The 20,583-nt window shown below is 40.1% G+C and overlaps 1 protein-coding gene across 1 annotated transcript; it reads right to left on the bottom strand.

Moving 5' to 3' along the window:
* Positions 1 to 3,297: 3,297 nt before the first annotated feature.
* Positions 3,298 to 19,404, bottom strand: ppm1f (protein phosphatase, Mg2+/Mn2+ dependent, 1F). Its single transcript, XM_084056061.1, has 8 exons — positions 19,335 to 19,404; positions 15,837 to 16,038; positions 11,693 to 11,820; positions 10,988 to 11,196; positions 10,364 to 10,552; positions 9,503 to 9,646; positions 8,774 to 8,867; positions 3,298 to 7,978 (listed from the first exon to the last, which is right to left on the bottom strand). The coding sequence occupies exons 2-8, from the start codon at positions 16,016 to 16,018 to the stop codon at positions 7,596 to 7,598; spliced, it is 1,329 nt and encodes a 442-aa protein (XP_083912187.1). The 5' UTR covers positions 16,019 to 16,038; positions 19,335 to 19,404; the 3' UTR covers positions 3,298 to 7,595.
* Positions 19,405 to 20,583: the final 1,179 nt, after the last annotated feature.

The raw sequence follows: 20,583 nt of genomic DNA, 5'->3' as shown, positions 1-20,583 counted from the left end.
ACAAACTTTTTAACTCTGACAGTGGTACACATAGTGGTACTGGTACACATGGAACCCCTTTACTCAGTGGTGGAAAAAGTAGGCTACTGAGATATTTTACGTAAAAGTATCAATACTGCAATGTAGACATACTCCGTTACAAGTCAAAGTACTAAAAAGTTTGAAAATAGCCGATCTACAAGCTCACGTGGCTTTGCGACGCGTTGTGAACTTGTAGATCTGCTATTTTCAGATCGCCTATGTATAACATAGGGCTGGTTAATGTGTTTTATAATATAATAATTGACAATTGCAAAGTAACTAGTAGCTAAAGTTTTCAAATATTTGTTGTGGATTAAAAGTACAATATTTGCCTCTGAGATGTAATGGAGTAGAAGTAAAAGAACTGAAAACTGGAAATACTCCAGTAAAGTTAAAGTTGTACTTAGTACAGTACTTGAGTGAATGTTAGTTACTTTACACCACTGCCTTTACTTAGGGTCCATTTGGTTCCATGTGTTACACTTGAGTTACAGGGCTGTAACTAGGGTCCATGACCATGTGGTTCCTAACTATTTCGCTGGGGACCCTCTGGAACCCCCTCAGCACCCCATGGGGGTCTCCAAACCCTTCTTTGAGAACCACTGTCTAATAGCCACCAGTATTTGTAACATTAATGGAACCTTAATGGAAACAAGCCCTGGGGCTTGTTTAGGTTATCCTTATTACCTTATAGCATTATTTTTGTATAAATCTGTGCCACCACGCCTTTTTTTAAACTGTTAATTAAGTATTCCACAAAATGAAAAAAAGAAAGAAAAAAAAACTGTCTGTATAAAAAAAACACAAATCTTTTTCAAATCTTATGAGGAGACTTCACTTTAAGTGTGGATTAGCCGAAAACAGTGACCCCTGCGGTCACACAATTCAATAGCACACTACGTTTGGTGTAATAGCCTACATGTTCAGAAAAGTGAAACTGTGATGTCCAGAATTACTGTAAATCATAACTCACATCATGCAAGATAGTGAAATACTGGAGAGGAGAGGAAAATAATGAGATCCCGTTTGTGTTTACCGCTTGAATATCTTAAATACTTAAATACAACTGAGTCTGAGGCTATGTTACACAACTAAAATATATCCTACTCAAATAAGTAGACCTACTTTTAATTGACTTAAATATTACTCAAGTAGATGTAAGAATAGTCCTGCCACCTATACATGTCGTTGCTGTTGGGCGGAAACTTTTAGGAAATATGGGGATCCATGGTAGCCTATATTATACAAGTCACAATTGCTTTTGTTAATACTTTTCACTGGTTAAATTTGTTTAAAACCCACAGACAGACTTTGGCACCCAAAATATTTTTTGTAGATCGGCTGTTTTCACTAGTTTGGGTCCTAGGTAGACATCAAATGTATCTTTTGTGTCTCAAACTTTTAGCCTATAATGACATTCACAAAATAGGTTGAAAGTTGTTCAAATATATTTCTTTGGGTATATAATTTAACTCTGTATTGGGAAGTGTGAACACAAACTAGTGATAATTCATAACTTTTGTTTTACAGTAGTATTGCAGGAATAATGTGTGGTTGTCAATCCCAAGGCACACTTGGAGGGCGTACCATTTGAGAACCATAGGGACAAATCAGTGTTCTGAAACATATTCATGTCAAATGGATGCACATTATGTCACCGACCCTCATTTGAAAATATTTTCATATAAGATGTACATGTTAATAGATTATATTCAGTAGAGAATTCTAACTGACTATTCCAGTGTTTCACAAACTTTCTAGCTAGAGACTCAAGAAAAATGTGGTGTCTCCCCATGCAGGAGCCAAACTTACAAAAAATATGTTGAGAATGAACCACTTAATTTAATTGTGAAAGTAGCAGATAATACAAGCTGTGAGTTTGCAGATCTGCTATTTTCTCTTTTTCTTTTCTCCTGTGCACTGTAACTGCATCTATTATTTCTTACTTAATAGCTCACATAATTATCGCTATATAGTTACTTACAGTATATAGTTATCGTGCTTAAGTGTGAATGGCGCTTTATCTGGATCTTCACCAATGATATGTTGTTTAATACTGGAGATTCATAGGGCACATGTACACTTGTACGCAAATACTGATACACAGACACAAGGACAACACTAGCTATGTTTTTCCATCCAAGTATAGTTATGGGATTACTTCAGTGTTCTTACTTCTTTGCATCCTAATGTCATTTTATAATTGAATTATTGTGTTTCCTTTGCTTGATGTTTTGCGTAAAGCACATTGGATTGCCCTGTTGTTGAAATGTGCTATACAAATAAAATTGCCTTGACCTATTACAACTTTCTGGACAAAAAAAGGATATGTTTTTTAAACTTTTGAAGTTATGACAAACAATTGTAGGAAACGTAAAAAAAAAAAAAAATTAAAAAGGGTCCCGACCGACCGTTTGGGAAACACTGGAGAAAGAAACCTATGATTTGAATAGTCAATAGTATACATTATATTACTGCATTACCTTGTAGTATCCAGTGAAATAATAGTGAAATGAAACTGTTCCTCATTTTGTTGGGGATCCCGAAAGCCCATCTGTGTGGGATGTGGGTTAGATGGCAACATATCTTATTCAGCCACTGACTGTTCTGTAACAATTAATGAGTCTTAAAATCCCTCTTGTTGAGACAGGTCAAAATATGATACATGTTTTCCCATGATTGTGTTCAGTGTATATGTCTTGTAGTTGTTGGTGCTGTAGAGGGCAGCCAAGATCTACTGTGATCTACTATATCATTATTACTTAAGTACATTTTTGATGTACTTTTACTTTACTTGCTATGTCCATTTTTCAATACTATACTTGTTCTACACCACTACATCTCAGACTTAAATATTGCACTTTTTAGTCCTCAATTATTTCACAGCTTTAGTTACCAGTTGCAAAACAAAGACCAATTGTATAGTTTGTCAATTGAAAAATAATTGATATGAAAGATTTTGACAAAAATGGGTGACTTGTGAAATGGGACATTCTGCATGAGTACTTTTACATTTGGTACTTTAAGTATATTTTTATGCCGATGCTTTTGTAATTTGAAGTCATAATTTTGAGTATAGGACTTCTACTTGTAACACAGTATTTCAACGTTGTAGTATTGATCATTTTACTTAAAACAAAAATCTCAAGAGTACTTCTTCGACCACTGGTTATACGTACATCAGCATCCTTTCCCTCCTGACTGTCATAACAATAATATAATACCATGATACTACCACTGACTGTCAATAACACACTTAATCATCAACACTTTGAAGTCCCGTTTGTTTTAATAATTAACAACATTTTACAAAATAATTCCTTCCTGTTGGCAGAAGAAACTGCCACATCATTGCTGTCGGGTGGGAACCTTGTATGTCCAAAACCATTACTTTTCAACAAATGTAAAAAAAGAAAATAAAAAGAACCTGTGTTCCAATGGATCCAATCTATGTATTTAGTCACAAGCTCTTGTTAATACTTTTCACAGGTTAAATATTTATAAAACCCACAGACAGCATTTATAACGTAATTTAAATTAGATCTACAAGCTCTCAACGCATTGCGATGTGGCACGTTGTGAGCTTGTAGATCAACTATTTTCGTGACTATTGCTCGACACTGTCATATGGCAAACTAGGACATTAAAAGACAGAAGGAAAACAAAAAAACGTAAAAAGTTTAAATATGGACATACATGGTGCCCGACACCTACGATTGGTATTCAAACCTTGTTAAAGACTGATCCGTTTGCACATAACATTAATATACAAAACATAATGATTAAGACATGTTGATTAAGATGTATTAAGTGATGCTGTTCGCTTATAAAAAAGGCAATTAAAGGAACAAGTTGTTATCAAAAAAGATGAGGATGCACTGGGGAAACTGCAGTGTCAGAAGATGACACGTACCCAGTAGAGATGCTGTTCGTTAAACTCATTTAAAGTGTGAAAATGAAACTTTCAGAGTTGAAGTTTAACACAGACAGGATTTTATAGTTTACAAACACTTACAAACCACACAGAGAACAAGTAGCAAAAATGACAGCAGCATGATAACTGATCGCTTTATCTTAAGCATGGATCCAGAGTCACTCTCTTTCTAGAAGTACTGTATTCTTCCTGTATGAAACTGCCATCAGGACAGATCCCTGGAAATGTGTGTCTGAGTAGACAATTATTATTTGTTGACTCCTTTATTCTCCCACTTAAGTTGTTATGCCAATTAGTTCCTCCCACTGCTTGCCACTGCTGTTGTACCCTATACTCGCTCACCTGCCAGTGAGGAGCCCCCAATGGGAGGACATGGCGCCGCCGTCCTACTACTCCCACTAGGCTCTACTCACAGCAGCCATATTGGAAAGAAATTGGGCCTCTTCCTTACTTCCTTCACAGGTGTTACCAATGATTCTAACGAAGGCTCTGTTCCATTTAGTGTAGCACAGTGGTTCTCAAACCTTTTAATTTCAAGGACCCCCATAACTCTGAGAGTGTACAAATGGAACCAAATGGACCCTTATTATGGATCCATTTGGTTCCATTTGTACACTCTCAGAGTTACACACCCATAAGAGGCCATTTGGAACCCCCTCAGGGAACCATGAGGGTCCCTGGACCACACTTTGAGACCCACTGGTGTAGCAGAATGTTTCCAGTCAGTCAACATGCACAATATCAGCACCCTGACTCTGTTTGACCAGAATGGAACAGAGCCTTCATTAGTATCATTGGTAACACCTGTGAAGGAAGTAAGAAGAGGCCCAATTTCTTTCCAGTATGGCTGCTGTGCATACAGCCTCTTCCATATTCCTCACCAGCAGGCTCTGCCCCCAGCCCATAGGGTTACGTTCAGCGACAAAGATCGCCCTCCCCCAAACACGGGTCAATTGTGTTCGTATCTAGACGCTCAGCAAGCCGGATGCACCGCGGAGGATTCAAACCCCTAGACTCCGTGGTGGTGGGCAGGTACTTTAACCCTGCGCCACCCGAGCGCCCATGTCCATTCAGATTCAGTACAAATCAACCAAAGTCATTGCTCATTTCGGGCAATGTTCCATTAAGTGTTGAACATTTTTAGCACTTATTCAGGATATGACACAGGATATTATTATACAGTAATATATTATGTAATAATACACCAACATAAGTTAGATATGACCTACAGTAACATATGATGTCATTATAAACTAACGTTTAAGTTAGAGGCATTTCATTGACAGAAAAAAGGCACTCCAGTCAAGACCTAAACAACAAGAGAATTACAGGACCATTTTAATGGCCACACAGAATAGTAATGGCCGAAATATACCACAAAAAAAAACATTGTGATTAGAGACCTTTTAGAAATACTTTTTTTTGCATTTGGCACATGAGAATTCAACAAACATTCATTCTAATACAAATCGGTTCTGATTGCATAAGGGCCTATGTCCACAGAAAGCGTTTTTTTTTTGGGACGGAGCGCTTTGGATATAATGTCCAGAGCGCTACACATGCACTGAGCACGTGTTGGCTGTGTTTCTCTAACCTTCAGCATAGGAAAGTGACATTGATGGGCGGCGCACAGCCGCCCACCTCCTAAAAGTTGAACTATTTTTCTACTTGAAGCACCCAGAGCGCTCAGTGCCTGTAAAACGCTTGCTGAGAGCACTGAATCGTGATGCTTGGCGCTGAGTAGCGCTCCAGCGCGTCTTTACCATAGTAATGCATGGCAGCTCCAAACGTTCTGTGGACACGGCAACTAAAAATACAATGTAAAGGGCCATTCACACCAAGCGCGACAACGATGACGATAACTATAAATATGTTGCTTTAAAAATGGTTCCAACTCATATGGATGGCAGCGTCCACACCACAACTATAACGACAACTATATCGTTTGGATCACTTTCAGTGCAATTTTATGAACGATAGAAGCATTGACAGCCATTCAAAATCCATCTGACATCTGGGATGCAATCTGTCACCCACCCTCACCCTCAGAAAGTTTTGTTATTAGTGCAGATGAGGAGACTGTCAGGAAGCTAACCTCAGGTATAGGGTACAACTATCTCATCTCCTTACAATTCAGAATCAGAGTTAGATTATCCGTATATCTTGTTGCTCACATAATTATCGCTATATAGTTACTTACAGTATATAGTTATCGTGCTTAAGTGTGAATGGCGCTTTATCTGGATCTTCACCAATGATATGTTGTTTAATACTGGAGATTCATAGGGCACATGTACACTTGTACGCAAATACTGATACACAGACACAAGGACAACACTAGCTATGTTTTTCCATCCAAGTATAGTTATGGGAATTCTGACCTATTCCGTAAGAAAAGATTTAATTGGAATGGATTTGGATCCATTTCCTCAGTAGCAAAACAAGCCGTTTCTCTCGCTTTAGGAGAAAGAGTGATGGAAATCCATTTTGTCAATTAAATAATGAGTTGTGTTCATGCTGGCCAAAGCAGCAGCTTTCACACTTTTTATGTTTTTGGTTTTCAAAACAGTGGGTGTAGGTTTGATAGCGGCTGGTTTTCTCCGCCGTTCAAGCAAGTGGTTCTCAAACCTTTTCATGTCAATTAAGGAGCCCCAAATTGATATGTATTTAGCCACGGACCCCCATTAGATAATATTTTGTGCCCAGGGACCCCCATACAAGATTCTTTTTAAAATAGCAGATTGGCTGCTGTAAGCGAGACTGTAAGCTAAAAAAACTAAAAAATTGTCCTCCCCTTTACATCCCATAATACTTTAACGCTATACAATAGAAAATCATTTCACACCTTGGATTAGCGTTTTAAAAGTACAAATTATTGCATCTTCAAAACCTTTTGCTTTTTTTTGGCGCTGTTTTAGGAATATTCCACAACCTTTCATTTAAGTAATACTTAACAGCAGGTACAATACTTAATAACAGGTAAACTAGTAAAACAAACATCTTGAACTAGTTGAAATGTCATTTTGAGTGTAGAAATGGACCGATAAGGGAACAGTAAAGGAATGTCTCGCCTCCACCCCTCTTCCGTTTCACCATTGCAGTCCGGTAAATAAATCCTACAAGAAACCAAATTAGCCGAAGTTTATCTAGCTGCTTGCTGCTTATAGCAGAAATTCCTAAATATATTTTAAAATATATTTTCGTGAACGCAACAATGACAAACAGCTGACAGCCTCCGGTCAAAACTTTTGCAAGGCTGAGACTCTCTGTAGCGTTGGGAGATTGTTCAAGAGTTGTCTGTTTTAAGAGTACAGGTCAACTAAATACGAAGGGATTATTAAGGTGTTAATCTCGACCGCTCAACTTGAACGCAAACAACTCTAAGAGCCTTTTAATGAGCCAGTAGGTGGGAAGATTTAAAGGCTGTGGATTTCATTGACATATAAAACGTTATACAAAACAACAACACTAATTAGATGTACGAACGTTATGGTTAACACCTGTGTGTTATAGCACCAGGCGGCAAACACAAAGGCTGAGAGATGCTCAGTAGTTTGGCACACACTTTTGATTCATTTCAATCTGGGTTCCTTGGCCGAGCAGTAACCAGTTTTAAAAAAACTATTTCTTTACTTGTGACTTACTGCCCAGAAGCATTCTGGGAGTTGGAGTTCTCTGTAGCCTCTGCGGCCGCTGTGGAGGAGTCTTCAGCAAGGAGTTGTTCGGGCGGGCGCAGGAACACCACCAGAACTGTAATGTTATCGTTAGAACCGGCCGCTTTGGCGTGCGCCACCAGCTTCTGAGCGACACTCTCTCCCAAAGCGCTCTCCTCCGCTGTGTCGCCCCCCTCCTCCGGGTCTCTGGGCTCCCGGAGCGCCCCCAGGACCAGCCCTGGGACCTCTTCGAGTTTCACCGTGTCGAAGAAACCGTCGCAGGCTAGCAGCAGGTAATCCTCGTCGCCATCTAGCTGGACGGTGGAACAGTCTGCATCTCCTGACACGTACGGCTTCTGGTCAAAATCACCTGCAGCGGACACAAAAGGTGGAATGATTAGTAGTTAGTGGTCTGGAGCAGGAGTTCCACAACATTTTTCAGCTTGAGGGCGAAACGATATCTTTTATGTTTAACAAAAACTCTAAAGAGCTATTTAACCGATTAAAGTCTCGCGGGTGCGCAACGCATGGGCGCTGCGCTGCGCCCGGATAATGCGTTGCGCCCGGATAATAAAAATGCGGTTATTATCCGGGTTTGTTACCTTTTTAGGGGGGTTTTGTTACTTTAATGCGGTTAATTTGGTTAATTTGGTACCAAAGATGTACTCCATGAAGTGAAGATGTCGGTGTGTTTTTTCTTTTTTCTTTTTGTGTGATGAGTTTGTCATGGGTGCTCTTCATTTCCCCTGGGTGCTTTAGCCCCGAAGCACCCGCAGTATCGGCGCCCTTGAACTACACCATATCTAGTCGCCAGAAATAGCAAATCTACAAGCTCACAAGGTGTCGGGTTGTGACGCATTGTGAGCTTGTAGATGTGCTATTTTTGGCTGATGTTGCCCCCAGAATATGGATGCTGGGGTTCAAGTGGTTAACACTTATTTTAACAAAAAGAATATCACTTAGGCTCCCTTTAAGCCCCCAAAAATGGGGAAATGGGGAAAAAAAAGCCAATCTACAAGCTCACAGCGAGCCACATCGTGATACGTTGACACGTTGTGAGCTCGTAGATCGGCGATTGTCTACTACTTTTGAAAATGTTTGGACATTTCTGAAGATTTGCCTTTTTTATTTTGGATTTTTTTTTGAATGTTTGGTAAACACTGACCTATAGCTCTGGACACGGCATAGGTCCCGTTCACACGCCAGCAGCCCATGAACGCAATGCAGCCGCCCAGGTCCTCGATCCTCTGCTTCTCATCCTGGGGGGGGGGGGGGGTGGCAGGCAAAGGTGACAAGTTAAGGTGGGTGAATTTCTGTCTGTCTGTGGTTAGACCTAATAGGCTCTATGCACAGCAGCCATATTGGAGAAAAATTGGGCCTCTTCTTACTTCCTTCACAGGTGTTACCCAATGATACTAATGAAGGCTCTGTTCCATTCTGGTCAAACAGAGTCAGGGTGTTGATATTGTTCATGTTTTGGCTCACTGGAAACACTCGGCTACACCAGTGGGTCTACAGTTGGGGTCCAGGGACCCTCATGGGCTTCCAAATGGCCCCTTACAGGTGTACAGATATACAAGCTCATAGCGCGGCACGGTGCCGCGCTATGAGCTTGTAGATCTGCTATTTTTGAAAAATCTTGGAAAAAAAATGTTTCTATCTTTTTCCAAAAATATTTTTTTTAAGAATCGCCTCAGGTCTTAATGGGTTAATATCAGTACGGTATATACTGTTAAACAATTAATATCCCATTACAATTATCTCCTTGTTGAACTCGTACCTGTGAGTGTGTGTGTGTGTGTGTGTGTGTGTGTGTGTGTGTGTGTGTGTGTGTGTGTGTGTGTGTGTGTGTGTGTGTGTGTCCGTGTGTGTGTGTGTGTGTGTGTTCCCCCACCTCTCTCTCTGGTTTGTGAGGGTCCATCAGTGTGACAGGCTGTCCCTGTCGGACCAACATGCCCTGAGAGTCTCCCAGCCAGGCCACGCTCAGACTGTGTCCCTGGAGCAGCATCGCAACCCCGGTGCTCCCACTGCGCAGACGCTGAGCGCACAAAACACACACTCATTAAACACTTATCTCCATCTAACTTGTTGTGTTTTTTTCGTAAATTAACGCCCTACGTGATCATACTACAGCGTCACACAAAAGCATCAAAAGTAGCAGGTCTACGTTTCGAGCTTGTCGATCTGCTACTTTTGCTATTTTTGAATATGAGGTTTCCACCCGAGAGAGACGACTTAACAGCGGCGGAAATGAACTAAGTACATTTACCCAAGTTGCTGTACTTAAATACAATTCTGAGGTGCTTTTACTTTACTTGAGTATGCCCGTTTTTCCAAATACTTTATATACTTCTACACCACTACATCTCAGATGTAAATATTGTACTTTTTACTCCACTACAATTATTTGAAAACTTTTGTTACTGTTACTTTTACATTCAGATAATTAATACAAACAAATAAGTAAAAAAAAGACGAATGCACATTTGACAATCACTTAAAACAAACGCATTACACTTTAACTAAACCTGTTACTTTTTTTTTGTCAACTAAATCAACTGTAGTTTTGGTTGATAGATATGATATCTATCCAACTGAAATTTACATTTTTTTCATTTTCATTTCAGATGACTAAAATGTGTCTAAAACTAAAATGGAATTTTATTCAAAAGACTAGGACTAAAATAAAAAACATGTGGCTGATGCGATGGAAGGCGGATTTGAGGGTTATGGTTACGGTTAGGGTTATGGTTACCTCTCTGTGTGCCTTGCCTCTGAACATGTGATCGGTGCGGTGGAAGGCGGATTTGAACGCGGCGTCGGGGTCCTTGTGCAGAGCTTTCTGTTGGCTCAGGGCCACGTGGAGGTGGGCGGCGGCATAAGTGGCGGCGTCCAGGCCCCCGTGCCCGTCGAACACGCCGTAATACGCCCGCTCCACGCCGTCCTGCAACAGAGAGAGAGAATGTTTCAGAGAGAAAGAGAGCAGAGTAGATAGTATCTACAGTACTTTGTGGACCACTGATCACACAATGGTGTCGCTTGCCTAAAAGCTGACATGCGTGCATCGTCAGATTGTAGATCAGCTCTTTTTTTGGCAAGTGACACTGTCGTACTGCATTGTATAAACTACACTTTAACCTACAACATAAATGATAAGTAGGATCGATAAGGCAATCAAAATGGTTCAAAATGTACGATACATATCCCTAGTCTTCATGAGGGTTAACGATATAGTATAGTGCTGAAGAGGTATTGTAGTGCTGTGTAACTTCGGTTTTGGAATCGGCACCGTTTAAAAAAAATACCGGTTACGACCGGTATCGGATAAAACCCAATCGATACCGAAACCTAGATCACATTAGATCACTGTTGTACGTACCTGCAGGCCAAAGAGCTGGTTGAACTCGACCAGCGCCACGTGCTTGTCCTCCATCTTCCTGCGTGTGTTTCTGATGGCGTGCACGGAGCACAGGAGGTAGTGGCCCCTGGAGGAGGCAGCCGGGAGAGCGGGCGGACTGCGGTGCCAGGCCGCGGCCACCTCTCTCAGCTGGTTCAGGAAGAGACGCTGAGCCGCCTCCGATTGGACCACTGTGGTTCGGACAGACCGACAGAATCAAAATAAGTGTGGAATAGGGATGAAACCGTGTACTGTTTTATGTCAGTGGTTCTCAAAGTGGGGTCCGGGGACCCCCAGGGGTCCTTGAGAGGGCTCCAGGGGGTCCCCAGCAAAAATGTGTGAACATAGCATCAAAATCAGTTGATTCACTTTAACACCATTGTCTATTTTCAAAAACTCAAATTTTTTTCATGTTTATTTTTTTGAACATTTTAACAACACAAATCTTGTATGGGGGTCCCTGGCACAAGATATTATCAGATAGGGGTCTGCGGAGGAATACATTATACATAATATGGGTTGAAAAATATGGGTTCATTGATATGGAAAAGTCTGAGAGCTGTTTTATGGCATACCGTTTTATGGTACGTAAAAACACAATTCAATCTTTAAAAGCAATTGTTTGTTTGACAATTACTCATCAAGTAAAATGTAATGATGGTGACAGCTCATACGGGGGACACTCACACACTCCTTGTTCCTCGTCCTTCTCTGTCTCAGGCTGTTGGGGACAGTGTAAAGGTGAGAGGTCGCTCTTCAGCAGCTGTGCCAGCGCTTTGTGGCACATCGTGGCACCAAGCGCCGCAGGGGCATGCCTGACCACGGGGAGAACAGAACACAAACTCACTGTGAATATAGAAATTATGAAAATGACATGGCAACACATCTAATTATTGAGGATGACTCTGAGGAAGCGTTGAAGAGTCATTTGATTTTTTTGAACTCAGCACCAGCAAAAGAGGCTTCAATAGGCTCTATTCACAGCAGCCATATTATGAAGACATTCACAGGTGTTACCAATGATACTAATGAAGGCTCTGTTCCATTCTGGTCAAACAGAGTCAGGGTGCTGATATTGTACATGTTGGCTCACTGGAAACACTCTGCTACACCAGTGGGTCTACAGTTGAGGTCCAGGGACCCTCATGGGCTTCCAAATGGCCCCTTACAGGTGTTTAACTCTCAGAGTTATGGGGGTCGTGGAAACCACTGTGCTAGACTAAATGGAACAGAGCCTTCATTAGTATCATTGGTAACACCTGGGAAGGAAGTGATAATATGGCTGCTGTGCATAGAGCCTATTGTCCGAGCTGCTCCAGTGTCTCCTCTACATATTATTATTATTTTGATGATTACCAGCAGGCGCTCCGTTTCTCCAGTCCGTACCAAACTTGGCCCAAACACTGTTCAGGGATATGAGAATAGTCACACCCTAAAAAACTAAATTGCACACATACTGCGCTACAGCAGTGTTACAGCAGTGTATAGCACTTCAAATGGCCATAACTCAGCGACAATTGCACTGATCAGCGCAATATCCGATTAGATTTGAAGTCCTGAAAATCTAGTGTTTATAAATGTGACTAGGGCTGCAACTATGGATTATTTTCTTGGTCCATTATTATTTTTCCATCGATTATTTTTTCAATAAATCAAATCATCTGCCCCAGTCAATAAACTAATAAATCTGGAGTAACACCAGTAAAATTACTGTATCGATACAGACTCTGATATTTGCATGGAGACTGTAATATCAGTATGTTCTATTCCTCAATAACAACCATAGGGTGCGGTTATTGTATTGTACTGATAATACTGTTGACACTGTATTGATATCAGTGTATTCTGTCAATGTCGCAACAACACTGTGACTGTGTGTATTTGTTTAGGCTAAGGGTGGGATAATGCAATGGCACTGTGACTGTGTGTATTTGTTTGTGTATAGTAGCCTAAGTCAGTAAGTATGTCGGTCAGAGAGGTTTATAGCCGGTATCAGCCGAGAACGCGGGAGTCTATCCCCATTACATTGCGCTAGGCTAGACATCTGGGAGATGGAATGCTGAGGTGGAGCGCCACACCTACCATCAGCACCCAGTACTTGCCGCACCCAAGCCATGCTACTCATACGCAGTGGTGGAAAGTAACTACGTACATGTACTCAAGTACTGCCCTTAAGTCAAATTTTGAGGTATTTGTACTTTACTTTCCAATAGCTTTACTTCTACTCCACTACATCTCAGAGGAAAATAATGTACTTTTACTCCACTACAATTATTTGAAAACTTTATTTATTAGTTACTTTGCAGATTACAAAACATACATTACCCACTTCAGCCCTATATAGACTTTGGCTATTTGAAAATAGCCGATCTACAAGCTCACAACGCGTCACGATGCGACGCGTTGTGAGCTTGTAGATCTGCTATTTTCAAATTATTTTATACATTTTGAAAACATGATATGGAAGATTTCTGCACAATTCGTACTTTTATTGTTGGTACTTTTAAATACATTTTGATGCCAATTCTTTTGCACTTTTACTCAAGTAAATTCTGAATACCAGGCTTGTACTTGTAACAGAGTATTTCTGCATTTCAGTATTGATACTTTTACTTAAGTAAAAAATGTTAGTACCTTTTCCACCACTGGTACTTAGCGCACGACTTGCCGCACCCAAGCCGTGCTACGCATACAGTACGCCCAGTTGGCGCTGCCCGAGATCTAACCCATGACCTTGTGGTCCAAAGGTGAGAGCTCTACCGACTGAGCTACCCGGACACGGGTCAGATCAGGATACTGTGCCAGGTGTATACCATTGTTTTACAAGATAATGTGTATTCATATACTTGTCCAGCCGACTCTCATTGACTTCAATGCATCCCGTGCAACTTCCGCCTCCAGTTAGTGCCTGGCGAATCTGCCATCTGGAATTGTTACGTGACGTTTGTGTGTCATCCTTCATTTTTAGAATCCTTGAGCAGGAGAGCAGGGAAACACAGGAAGCAAGGAGAACAATGGCTGGTACACAGGCAGGAAATGATGTCGTTCTGACGGGAAGCGCCTCGGAGGACGAGTGCAAGTGAAAGGACACACACAGGCCCGTGTTTCCTTGCTTCTGTCACGACTGAGGACCTTTCAGCTTATTTCCTTTGAGCTGAGTGAGGCAAGGGATTTGTCCTGATTTCAGCGCTTTGTGCGTGCATGAGTGAGTGAGTGAGTGAGTGAGTGAGTGAGTGAACTTGCATCTAAAGACTGATTTGTACGTCAGGCTGCATGACAAATCCCCTCTCATTTAAATCACTAGCAAAAGTGGTAAACACATTGGTAGGTAATTGTATAAAAAGTGTGGCCTAGCGCATTGGTTTCCAAAGGATTTTCGGGGGTCCCCAGATGTTTGGCTTAATCTGCAACATTGCTTTCTCACTCAACGGTAAACAAACATACAGTATAAGTGTATACAGGGTATCTGCACATTTCTAAAGTTACAATTGAATGACTTTTAAGATATTTTTTAATACTAAATTGTCAACTATTATGTAAGAAAGAGGCAAACATTGTGAAAATAGCCGACCTACAAGCTCACAACGCCTCGCACTGTGAGGCGTTGTGAGCTTGTAGTTCACAATACTTATTTGTGGAACCGAGTCAAACTAAATGTAATGCCTACACTTCCAAGTGCTTGTCAGGGTGGGGGGTCCCCAGTTCAGAAATATGATTATTTTGGGGGAACCCATGGCCTAATGCATATCAAACTGGAAGTCCTTGAAATTAAAAACTCCCAGGTTTTTGTAAGCATTAAGCAGTTTGCCCCTGCTGGTCTATGTATGCTACTGTATGCCTATGAATTGGACTTTAGGCTACAACATTCTAATGTTGTGTTTGCGTGGTTTGCCCCAGGGAAAAAACTAACAAACATAGTCTAGGTGGTAAGTTACAGGCCTTGGTATGAGGATTTTATCGATTCTGTTTATCAATTCTGGAGATAACAGAAGTAAATGGTATAGTACAAACTATTAAAAAGTTTTTTTTTTAAATATTGATGTAATTGGTCATTTTATAATGGATTTTGTTCTATATAATCGATTAGTTCGATAAACTGTTGCACCTCTACTGAGCATGACCATATTGCTCAGTGAAAATAACAGCTTTTCAACTGAAAAACATCTTATACTTATATTAAGAACTTATATTGTTGTCTGTTGCTTCATTACTGAGATGTAAATCATTCACAGGCAGGAATGTGAGGAATCCACACACACACACACACACACACACACACACACACACACACACACACACACACACACACACACACACACACACACACACACACACACACACACACACACACACACACACACACACGAAAAGTGTGTACTGTCCAATCCTAGCCGTGGAATACCTGCAGTGCAGCATACACTAACAAGTAACCTATCTGTCTGTCTGTCTGTCTGTCCCTTCTATGCCCATGTAATGGAGATCCCTGATGTCATCAATATGTTGCCATAGTACTGACAGAAAAATTGAAAAACGTAGCAGATCTACAAGCTCAAAATGAGTCGCAGCGCGACGCATTTTGAGCTTGTAGATCAGCTATTTTTGCTACTTTTGTGTGACATAGAGTGGAGAAGTACGGCGTTCATTTACAAAAAAAAAGGTGTCTGCCCAACAGTATATGCAATGTGGCCCTCTGGAGTGAGTGTGGAAATATAGTGGCCCTCTCGCTCTCCGTCATCAAAGTTGCCAGTTGATAAGGTAATCGATAGAATACTCACTATAACGACAACAATGAAAGGTTGCATGATCCCTACACTGAAAACAAGAGTCTCACCTGGCGGCCATCAGTCGCAGGCCGAGCTCCAGGCTCTCTCCAGGAAGCTCGTCCAGGCTGAGCTTGTTGCGACTCAGCGGGCAGAGCGGCAGCGGGTCGTCCGGACCCAGAGCCGCCGGGAACTCCTCCAGGAAACGACCCAGGAAGGACTTCATGGCTGCTTCCTCCGCGCTGTCACCCATCCCCACACACCAACCAGCTCCTGAATGGGGTCACAGCGGGAAATGGGAAAATGGCAGTGATGGAAGAAGTACTACATTTTTTTACTGAAGTAAAAGGAATTCAGAATTTACTTGAGTAAAAGTACAAAAGTATTGGCATCACAATGTACTTAAAGTAGCAATAGTAGAATGTACTCATTACGCAGAATGTCCCATTTCACAAGTTTTCAAATGTATAAAAACCTTTTGAAAATAGCCGATCTACAAGCTCACAATGCATCGCGATGCGACGCATTGTGAGCTTGTAGATCGGCTATTTTCAAAAGGAAAATGGTGAAAAAAGAAGCTACTGTTAAGTGCCTTTGTTCCCTCCAGGCCCAAATCTCAGTCGAGTCCCTTGTCTGTCAGATTGGGGACAGCACCATACAAATTTGAAACTGGAACGCTATTAAATTGAAGCTGAAAAAAAAAATCTCTCTCCTGGCTGGAGAAACGGAGAGACGACTGTTACTGAAAATAAATCTGTAGCAAATGATTAGTGGAGCTGCTCAAATTTGGCCGACAGTAGAAGACTGTGGCTGTACTGGGGTTTTAATGTGTGTGTCTGTGTGATTGTGGAGTAGGTTTTAATGATTGTGTGTGTCGGTGTGATTGTGAAGTAGGTTTTAATGTGTGTGATTGTTGTGAAGCAGGGCGTTGCTGATAAAGAGCACTCACGCTCAGCATACCCACCCTAACCCTGGGCAAATAAAGGTAAAACAAAAAGAAGATGTGGTTTTACTGTAGTTTCATATACCTGTGTAGCCATCTCTTTACATGCATTTTGCTAGTTATACTCAGTGGTGGAAAAAGCACTATTTTTTTTTTACAAGTAAAAGTATCAATTCTGCGATATAGAAGTACTGTTACAAGTAAAAGTCCGGAATTCAAAATGTACTTGAGTGAAAGTACAAAAGTATTGGCATGTCAACATGTACGTAAAGTACCAAAAGTAAAAGTACTCAATTATGCACAATGTCCAATTTCAAGTTTTCAAATGTATAAAAATCTTTTGAAAATAGCCGATCTACAAGCTCACAATGCGTCGCGATGCGACGCATTGTGAGCTTGTAGATCGGCTATTTTCAAATGACCGAAATGTTAACAGTGGGGCGGCCATAGCTGAGTGGTTAGTGAGCCCGCCTAGAGAGCCAAAGGCCCCTGTTGCCCCAGGTACGATTCCAGGCCAGGCCAGCAAATGTGTTGATGAAATGAAATTAGTCCCTGAGCAAGACTCTTAACCCCTAATTGCTCACAGGCCCTCATTGGAAACAAGACCATTCATCTTTCATGAACGGACCTGCTAAAGGAATTATCCATTATCATGTATAATGCATAACATACGACCATTTGGATAACATACAGTAATATAAGTTAAAGGTCATTTTTTATAAATATATATATTCAAAGCATATAGTGTGTGTGCATGTGCGTGAGTGTGTGTGTGTGTGTGTGTGTGTGTGTGCGTGCGTGTGTACCATTGCCCTGTTTTTACATAACAAATGAATATTTTAATATATATATATATATATATATATATATATATATATATATATATATATATATATATATATATATATATATACACATTTTTACCAATCATTTCCCGCTATACAGTAGCAGCAGTTTACCTGCAGAAACACTTTGCCCTCTTTCTGTATTTTGGTGTTTTCACTATTGTTTTGGTAGACGGGATGTTTTTGGTCTACCAAAACAAACAGTGAAAACACCAAACTACAGCGAGAGAGCGGTGAGTTTCTGCAGGTAAACACCACCACACTACTCCAGTGACTGATTATGACTGGAAATGATGGGTAGAAAATGTATATATTGTTTTGTTATGTACATACAATGCCGTTATAGCATGAACACCATGCAAAGTACAGGCAACATTAAATACAGTGTTGTAACACACAGTGATAGAAGTTAAAACAGCTTAATGCAGTGATTTTAAGTTAAATCAGTGTTTTATCATTCAGTGATATGAGTTTAAACTGTGTTTTAACATACAGTGGTATAAGTTAAAGGTGATGCAACACGCAAGTATTATTTAAAAAAAATTAAGCATGAACACCATGCTTAAAGGAGTAGTTCACCCAAAACATGACTTATTTTCTATCAATTACACACCCCATGAAGCCTTGAATTCATGGAGATTTTTTTGTTTGTGTCACATTCCTGAGCCAATAATTTGATGACTCTTACTGAGTCTCCTATCCCCATGAATTCAAGGCTTCATGGGGTGTGTAATTGATAGAAAATAAGTATTTTTTTGGGTGAACTACACCTTTAAGGTAAGTGATGTTTCTTTGTTAAAATAAGTGTTTAAATAGCTCTTCATTCGCATAGTAATCATTGCTATAAAGCGTTTGTTCTGTAACAGGAGTCTCCATGTCTCTCCAGCTCTTTAGTAACAGAAAATGCATTTTCAGGTCAGGATACCATTTTTATCCAATCAGGATAGAGAACTCATACATGATGCACGATACACAAGTGGAAGTAATGACAAAGAAATGAGCAGACAAAATTGAAACTAAATTAAAACTATCAAATTGAAGCTGACAAATAGGTACTCTCTCCTGATTAGCTGAAATTGGTTAAGCGTTTGGTTAACAACATAAAAAACAGTGTTTTAATATCAATGGTGTAAAGTAACTAAGTACATTTACTCAAGTACTGTAGGCCTACTTGTACAATGTGAGATATTTTTTACTTTACTGGAGTATTTCAACAATCTCCACTACAATTATTTGAAAACTTTACTATAATGACTTTGCCGATTTTGATTATTATGACAAAACATACATTAACCACTTCAGCCCCAGGCTATGCATACTTAGGTTATTTGAAAATAGCCGATCTACAAGCTCACACTTGTGAGCTTGTAGATCTGCTATTCAAAGCATTTTTATGCATTTGGAAACTTGTGAAATGGGACATTCTGCAAAAGGAGTACTTTTACTTTCAGTACTTAAATATGTTTATGCAAATACTTTTGTACTTTTACTCAAGTATAGTTTTAAATCCGGACTTATACTTGTAACAGAATATTTCTACATTGCAGTATTAATACTTTTACTCAAGTAAAAAAATTGAGTACTTTTTCCACCACTGAGTGCTATAAGTTAAGAGCACATTGCGTGTTTGTGGACATACAGTTATGTCTTGTTTACATGCAGTGATCAGTAACATTATCAGTGAATCGCCCTGCAACACACAAACTAAACATGACTGATCCTTATGTTACTCATTCATCTAAAAGGGCCCAGAAAGAGCAGGAATGTGGATCATATCTTACCTTATGAATATGCTATGTTATGTTTTCAGATCAGATCAGACAGACAGACAGACACTCCCTTCAGGTTGTAGCAGGAGTCTCACAGCCTGGAGACACAAAAGGCAGCGTTGCCAGATCTTGTGAGAGAAATAAGCAACCAGGTCTAGGAATACAAGCCCAAAAGAAGCAAGTAGGGCACTAGGCCATTATGAGCACTAGATTTATAACTTGAAAATAGCCGATCTACAAGCTCATAACGTGAGCTTGTAGCTCCCTGGCTCCCTGGCACAAAACATTTTCAGATGGGTTAGGGGGACAAAAATACAAATACATAATTAATTCGGGGGTCCATCCATGATATGGAAATATTTGAGAACCACTGGTTAAAATAATGGGAAAAAAATGTGAAACAAGCCCAAGTAATCACTATAACCAAGTTTACAAACAAGACCAAAAAAACGCAACCCGTCCGCAACTACCATTATTTACAAGCGACTTTACAGAAAAACAAGCCCAGAGTCGCTTATAATAAGCGGACATGGCAACACTGACAAAGGGACTGCTGCACGCCTGCACGGAAGTCTCATAGGGTACTTGTTTTTGCCCTGGTTCCATAGTAGGTAAGCCTCGGAAACCGATCCAATACTAGTCTAAGTTTCTAATCATCATCATCATTGATAACTTAACATAATTTAAAAGTCTATCAAGAGTAGGGGTGCAACAGCTAATCAAACGGATGTATTTAATTATTAAATACTAGTAATTATTAAATATTAGTTACATTAAATCAATACATTTTTATTCATGGTCAAAAATTGTCGATTTTAGAACAATAAATCCAATTTCATAAATGCGGTCTGTAAATGTCGGATCTACAGTCAGGTTCACAAAACACAGTGATGTGATGCATTGTGAGGCATTGTGAGCTTGTAGATCGGCTTGAAAAAATAATAATATATATACTGTATATATATATATATATATATATATATATATATATATATATATATATATATATATAAAATATATATACCCCTGGTGGTCCCCGGACCTAATGGTGAGTACCAGTATATTTATAAAGCGTGGGATAGAAGGAGAAGGGTGACTTATAATAGATGAGATTCTTTATAAATGTGTATGTATTCTATGTGCAGGTATATATAAATGTATGTACTGTATGTATGCGGCGTGTTTCAAATCAGGCTGCTGTACTATGAGTTGCTGGTTGGGTGTACACTGGAATGTTTGTAATTTTGTTTTGTGTTTTAAA

Source organism: Gymnoscopelus microlampas, assembly GCF_963454915.1.
Source record: "Gymnoscopelus microlampas genome assembly, chromosome: 4".
Classification (NCBI taxonomy): Eukaryota; Metazoa; Chordata; class Actinopteri; order Myctophiformes; family Myctophidae; genus Gymnoscopelus; species Gymnoscopelus microlampas.
The sequence above is the reverse complement of the archived record's forward strand: the minus strand, read 5'-3'. Positions and strand labels throughout refer to the sequence as shown.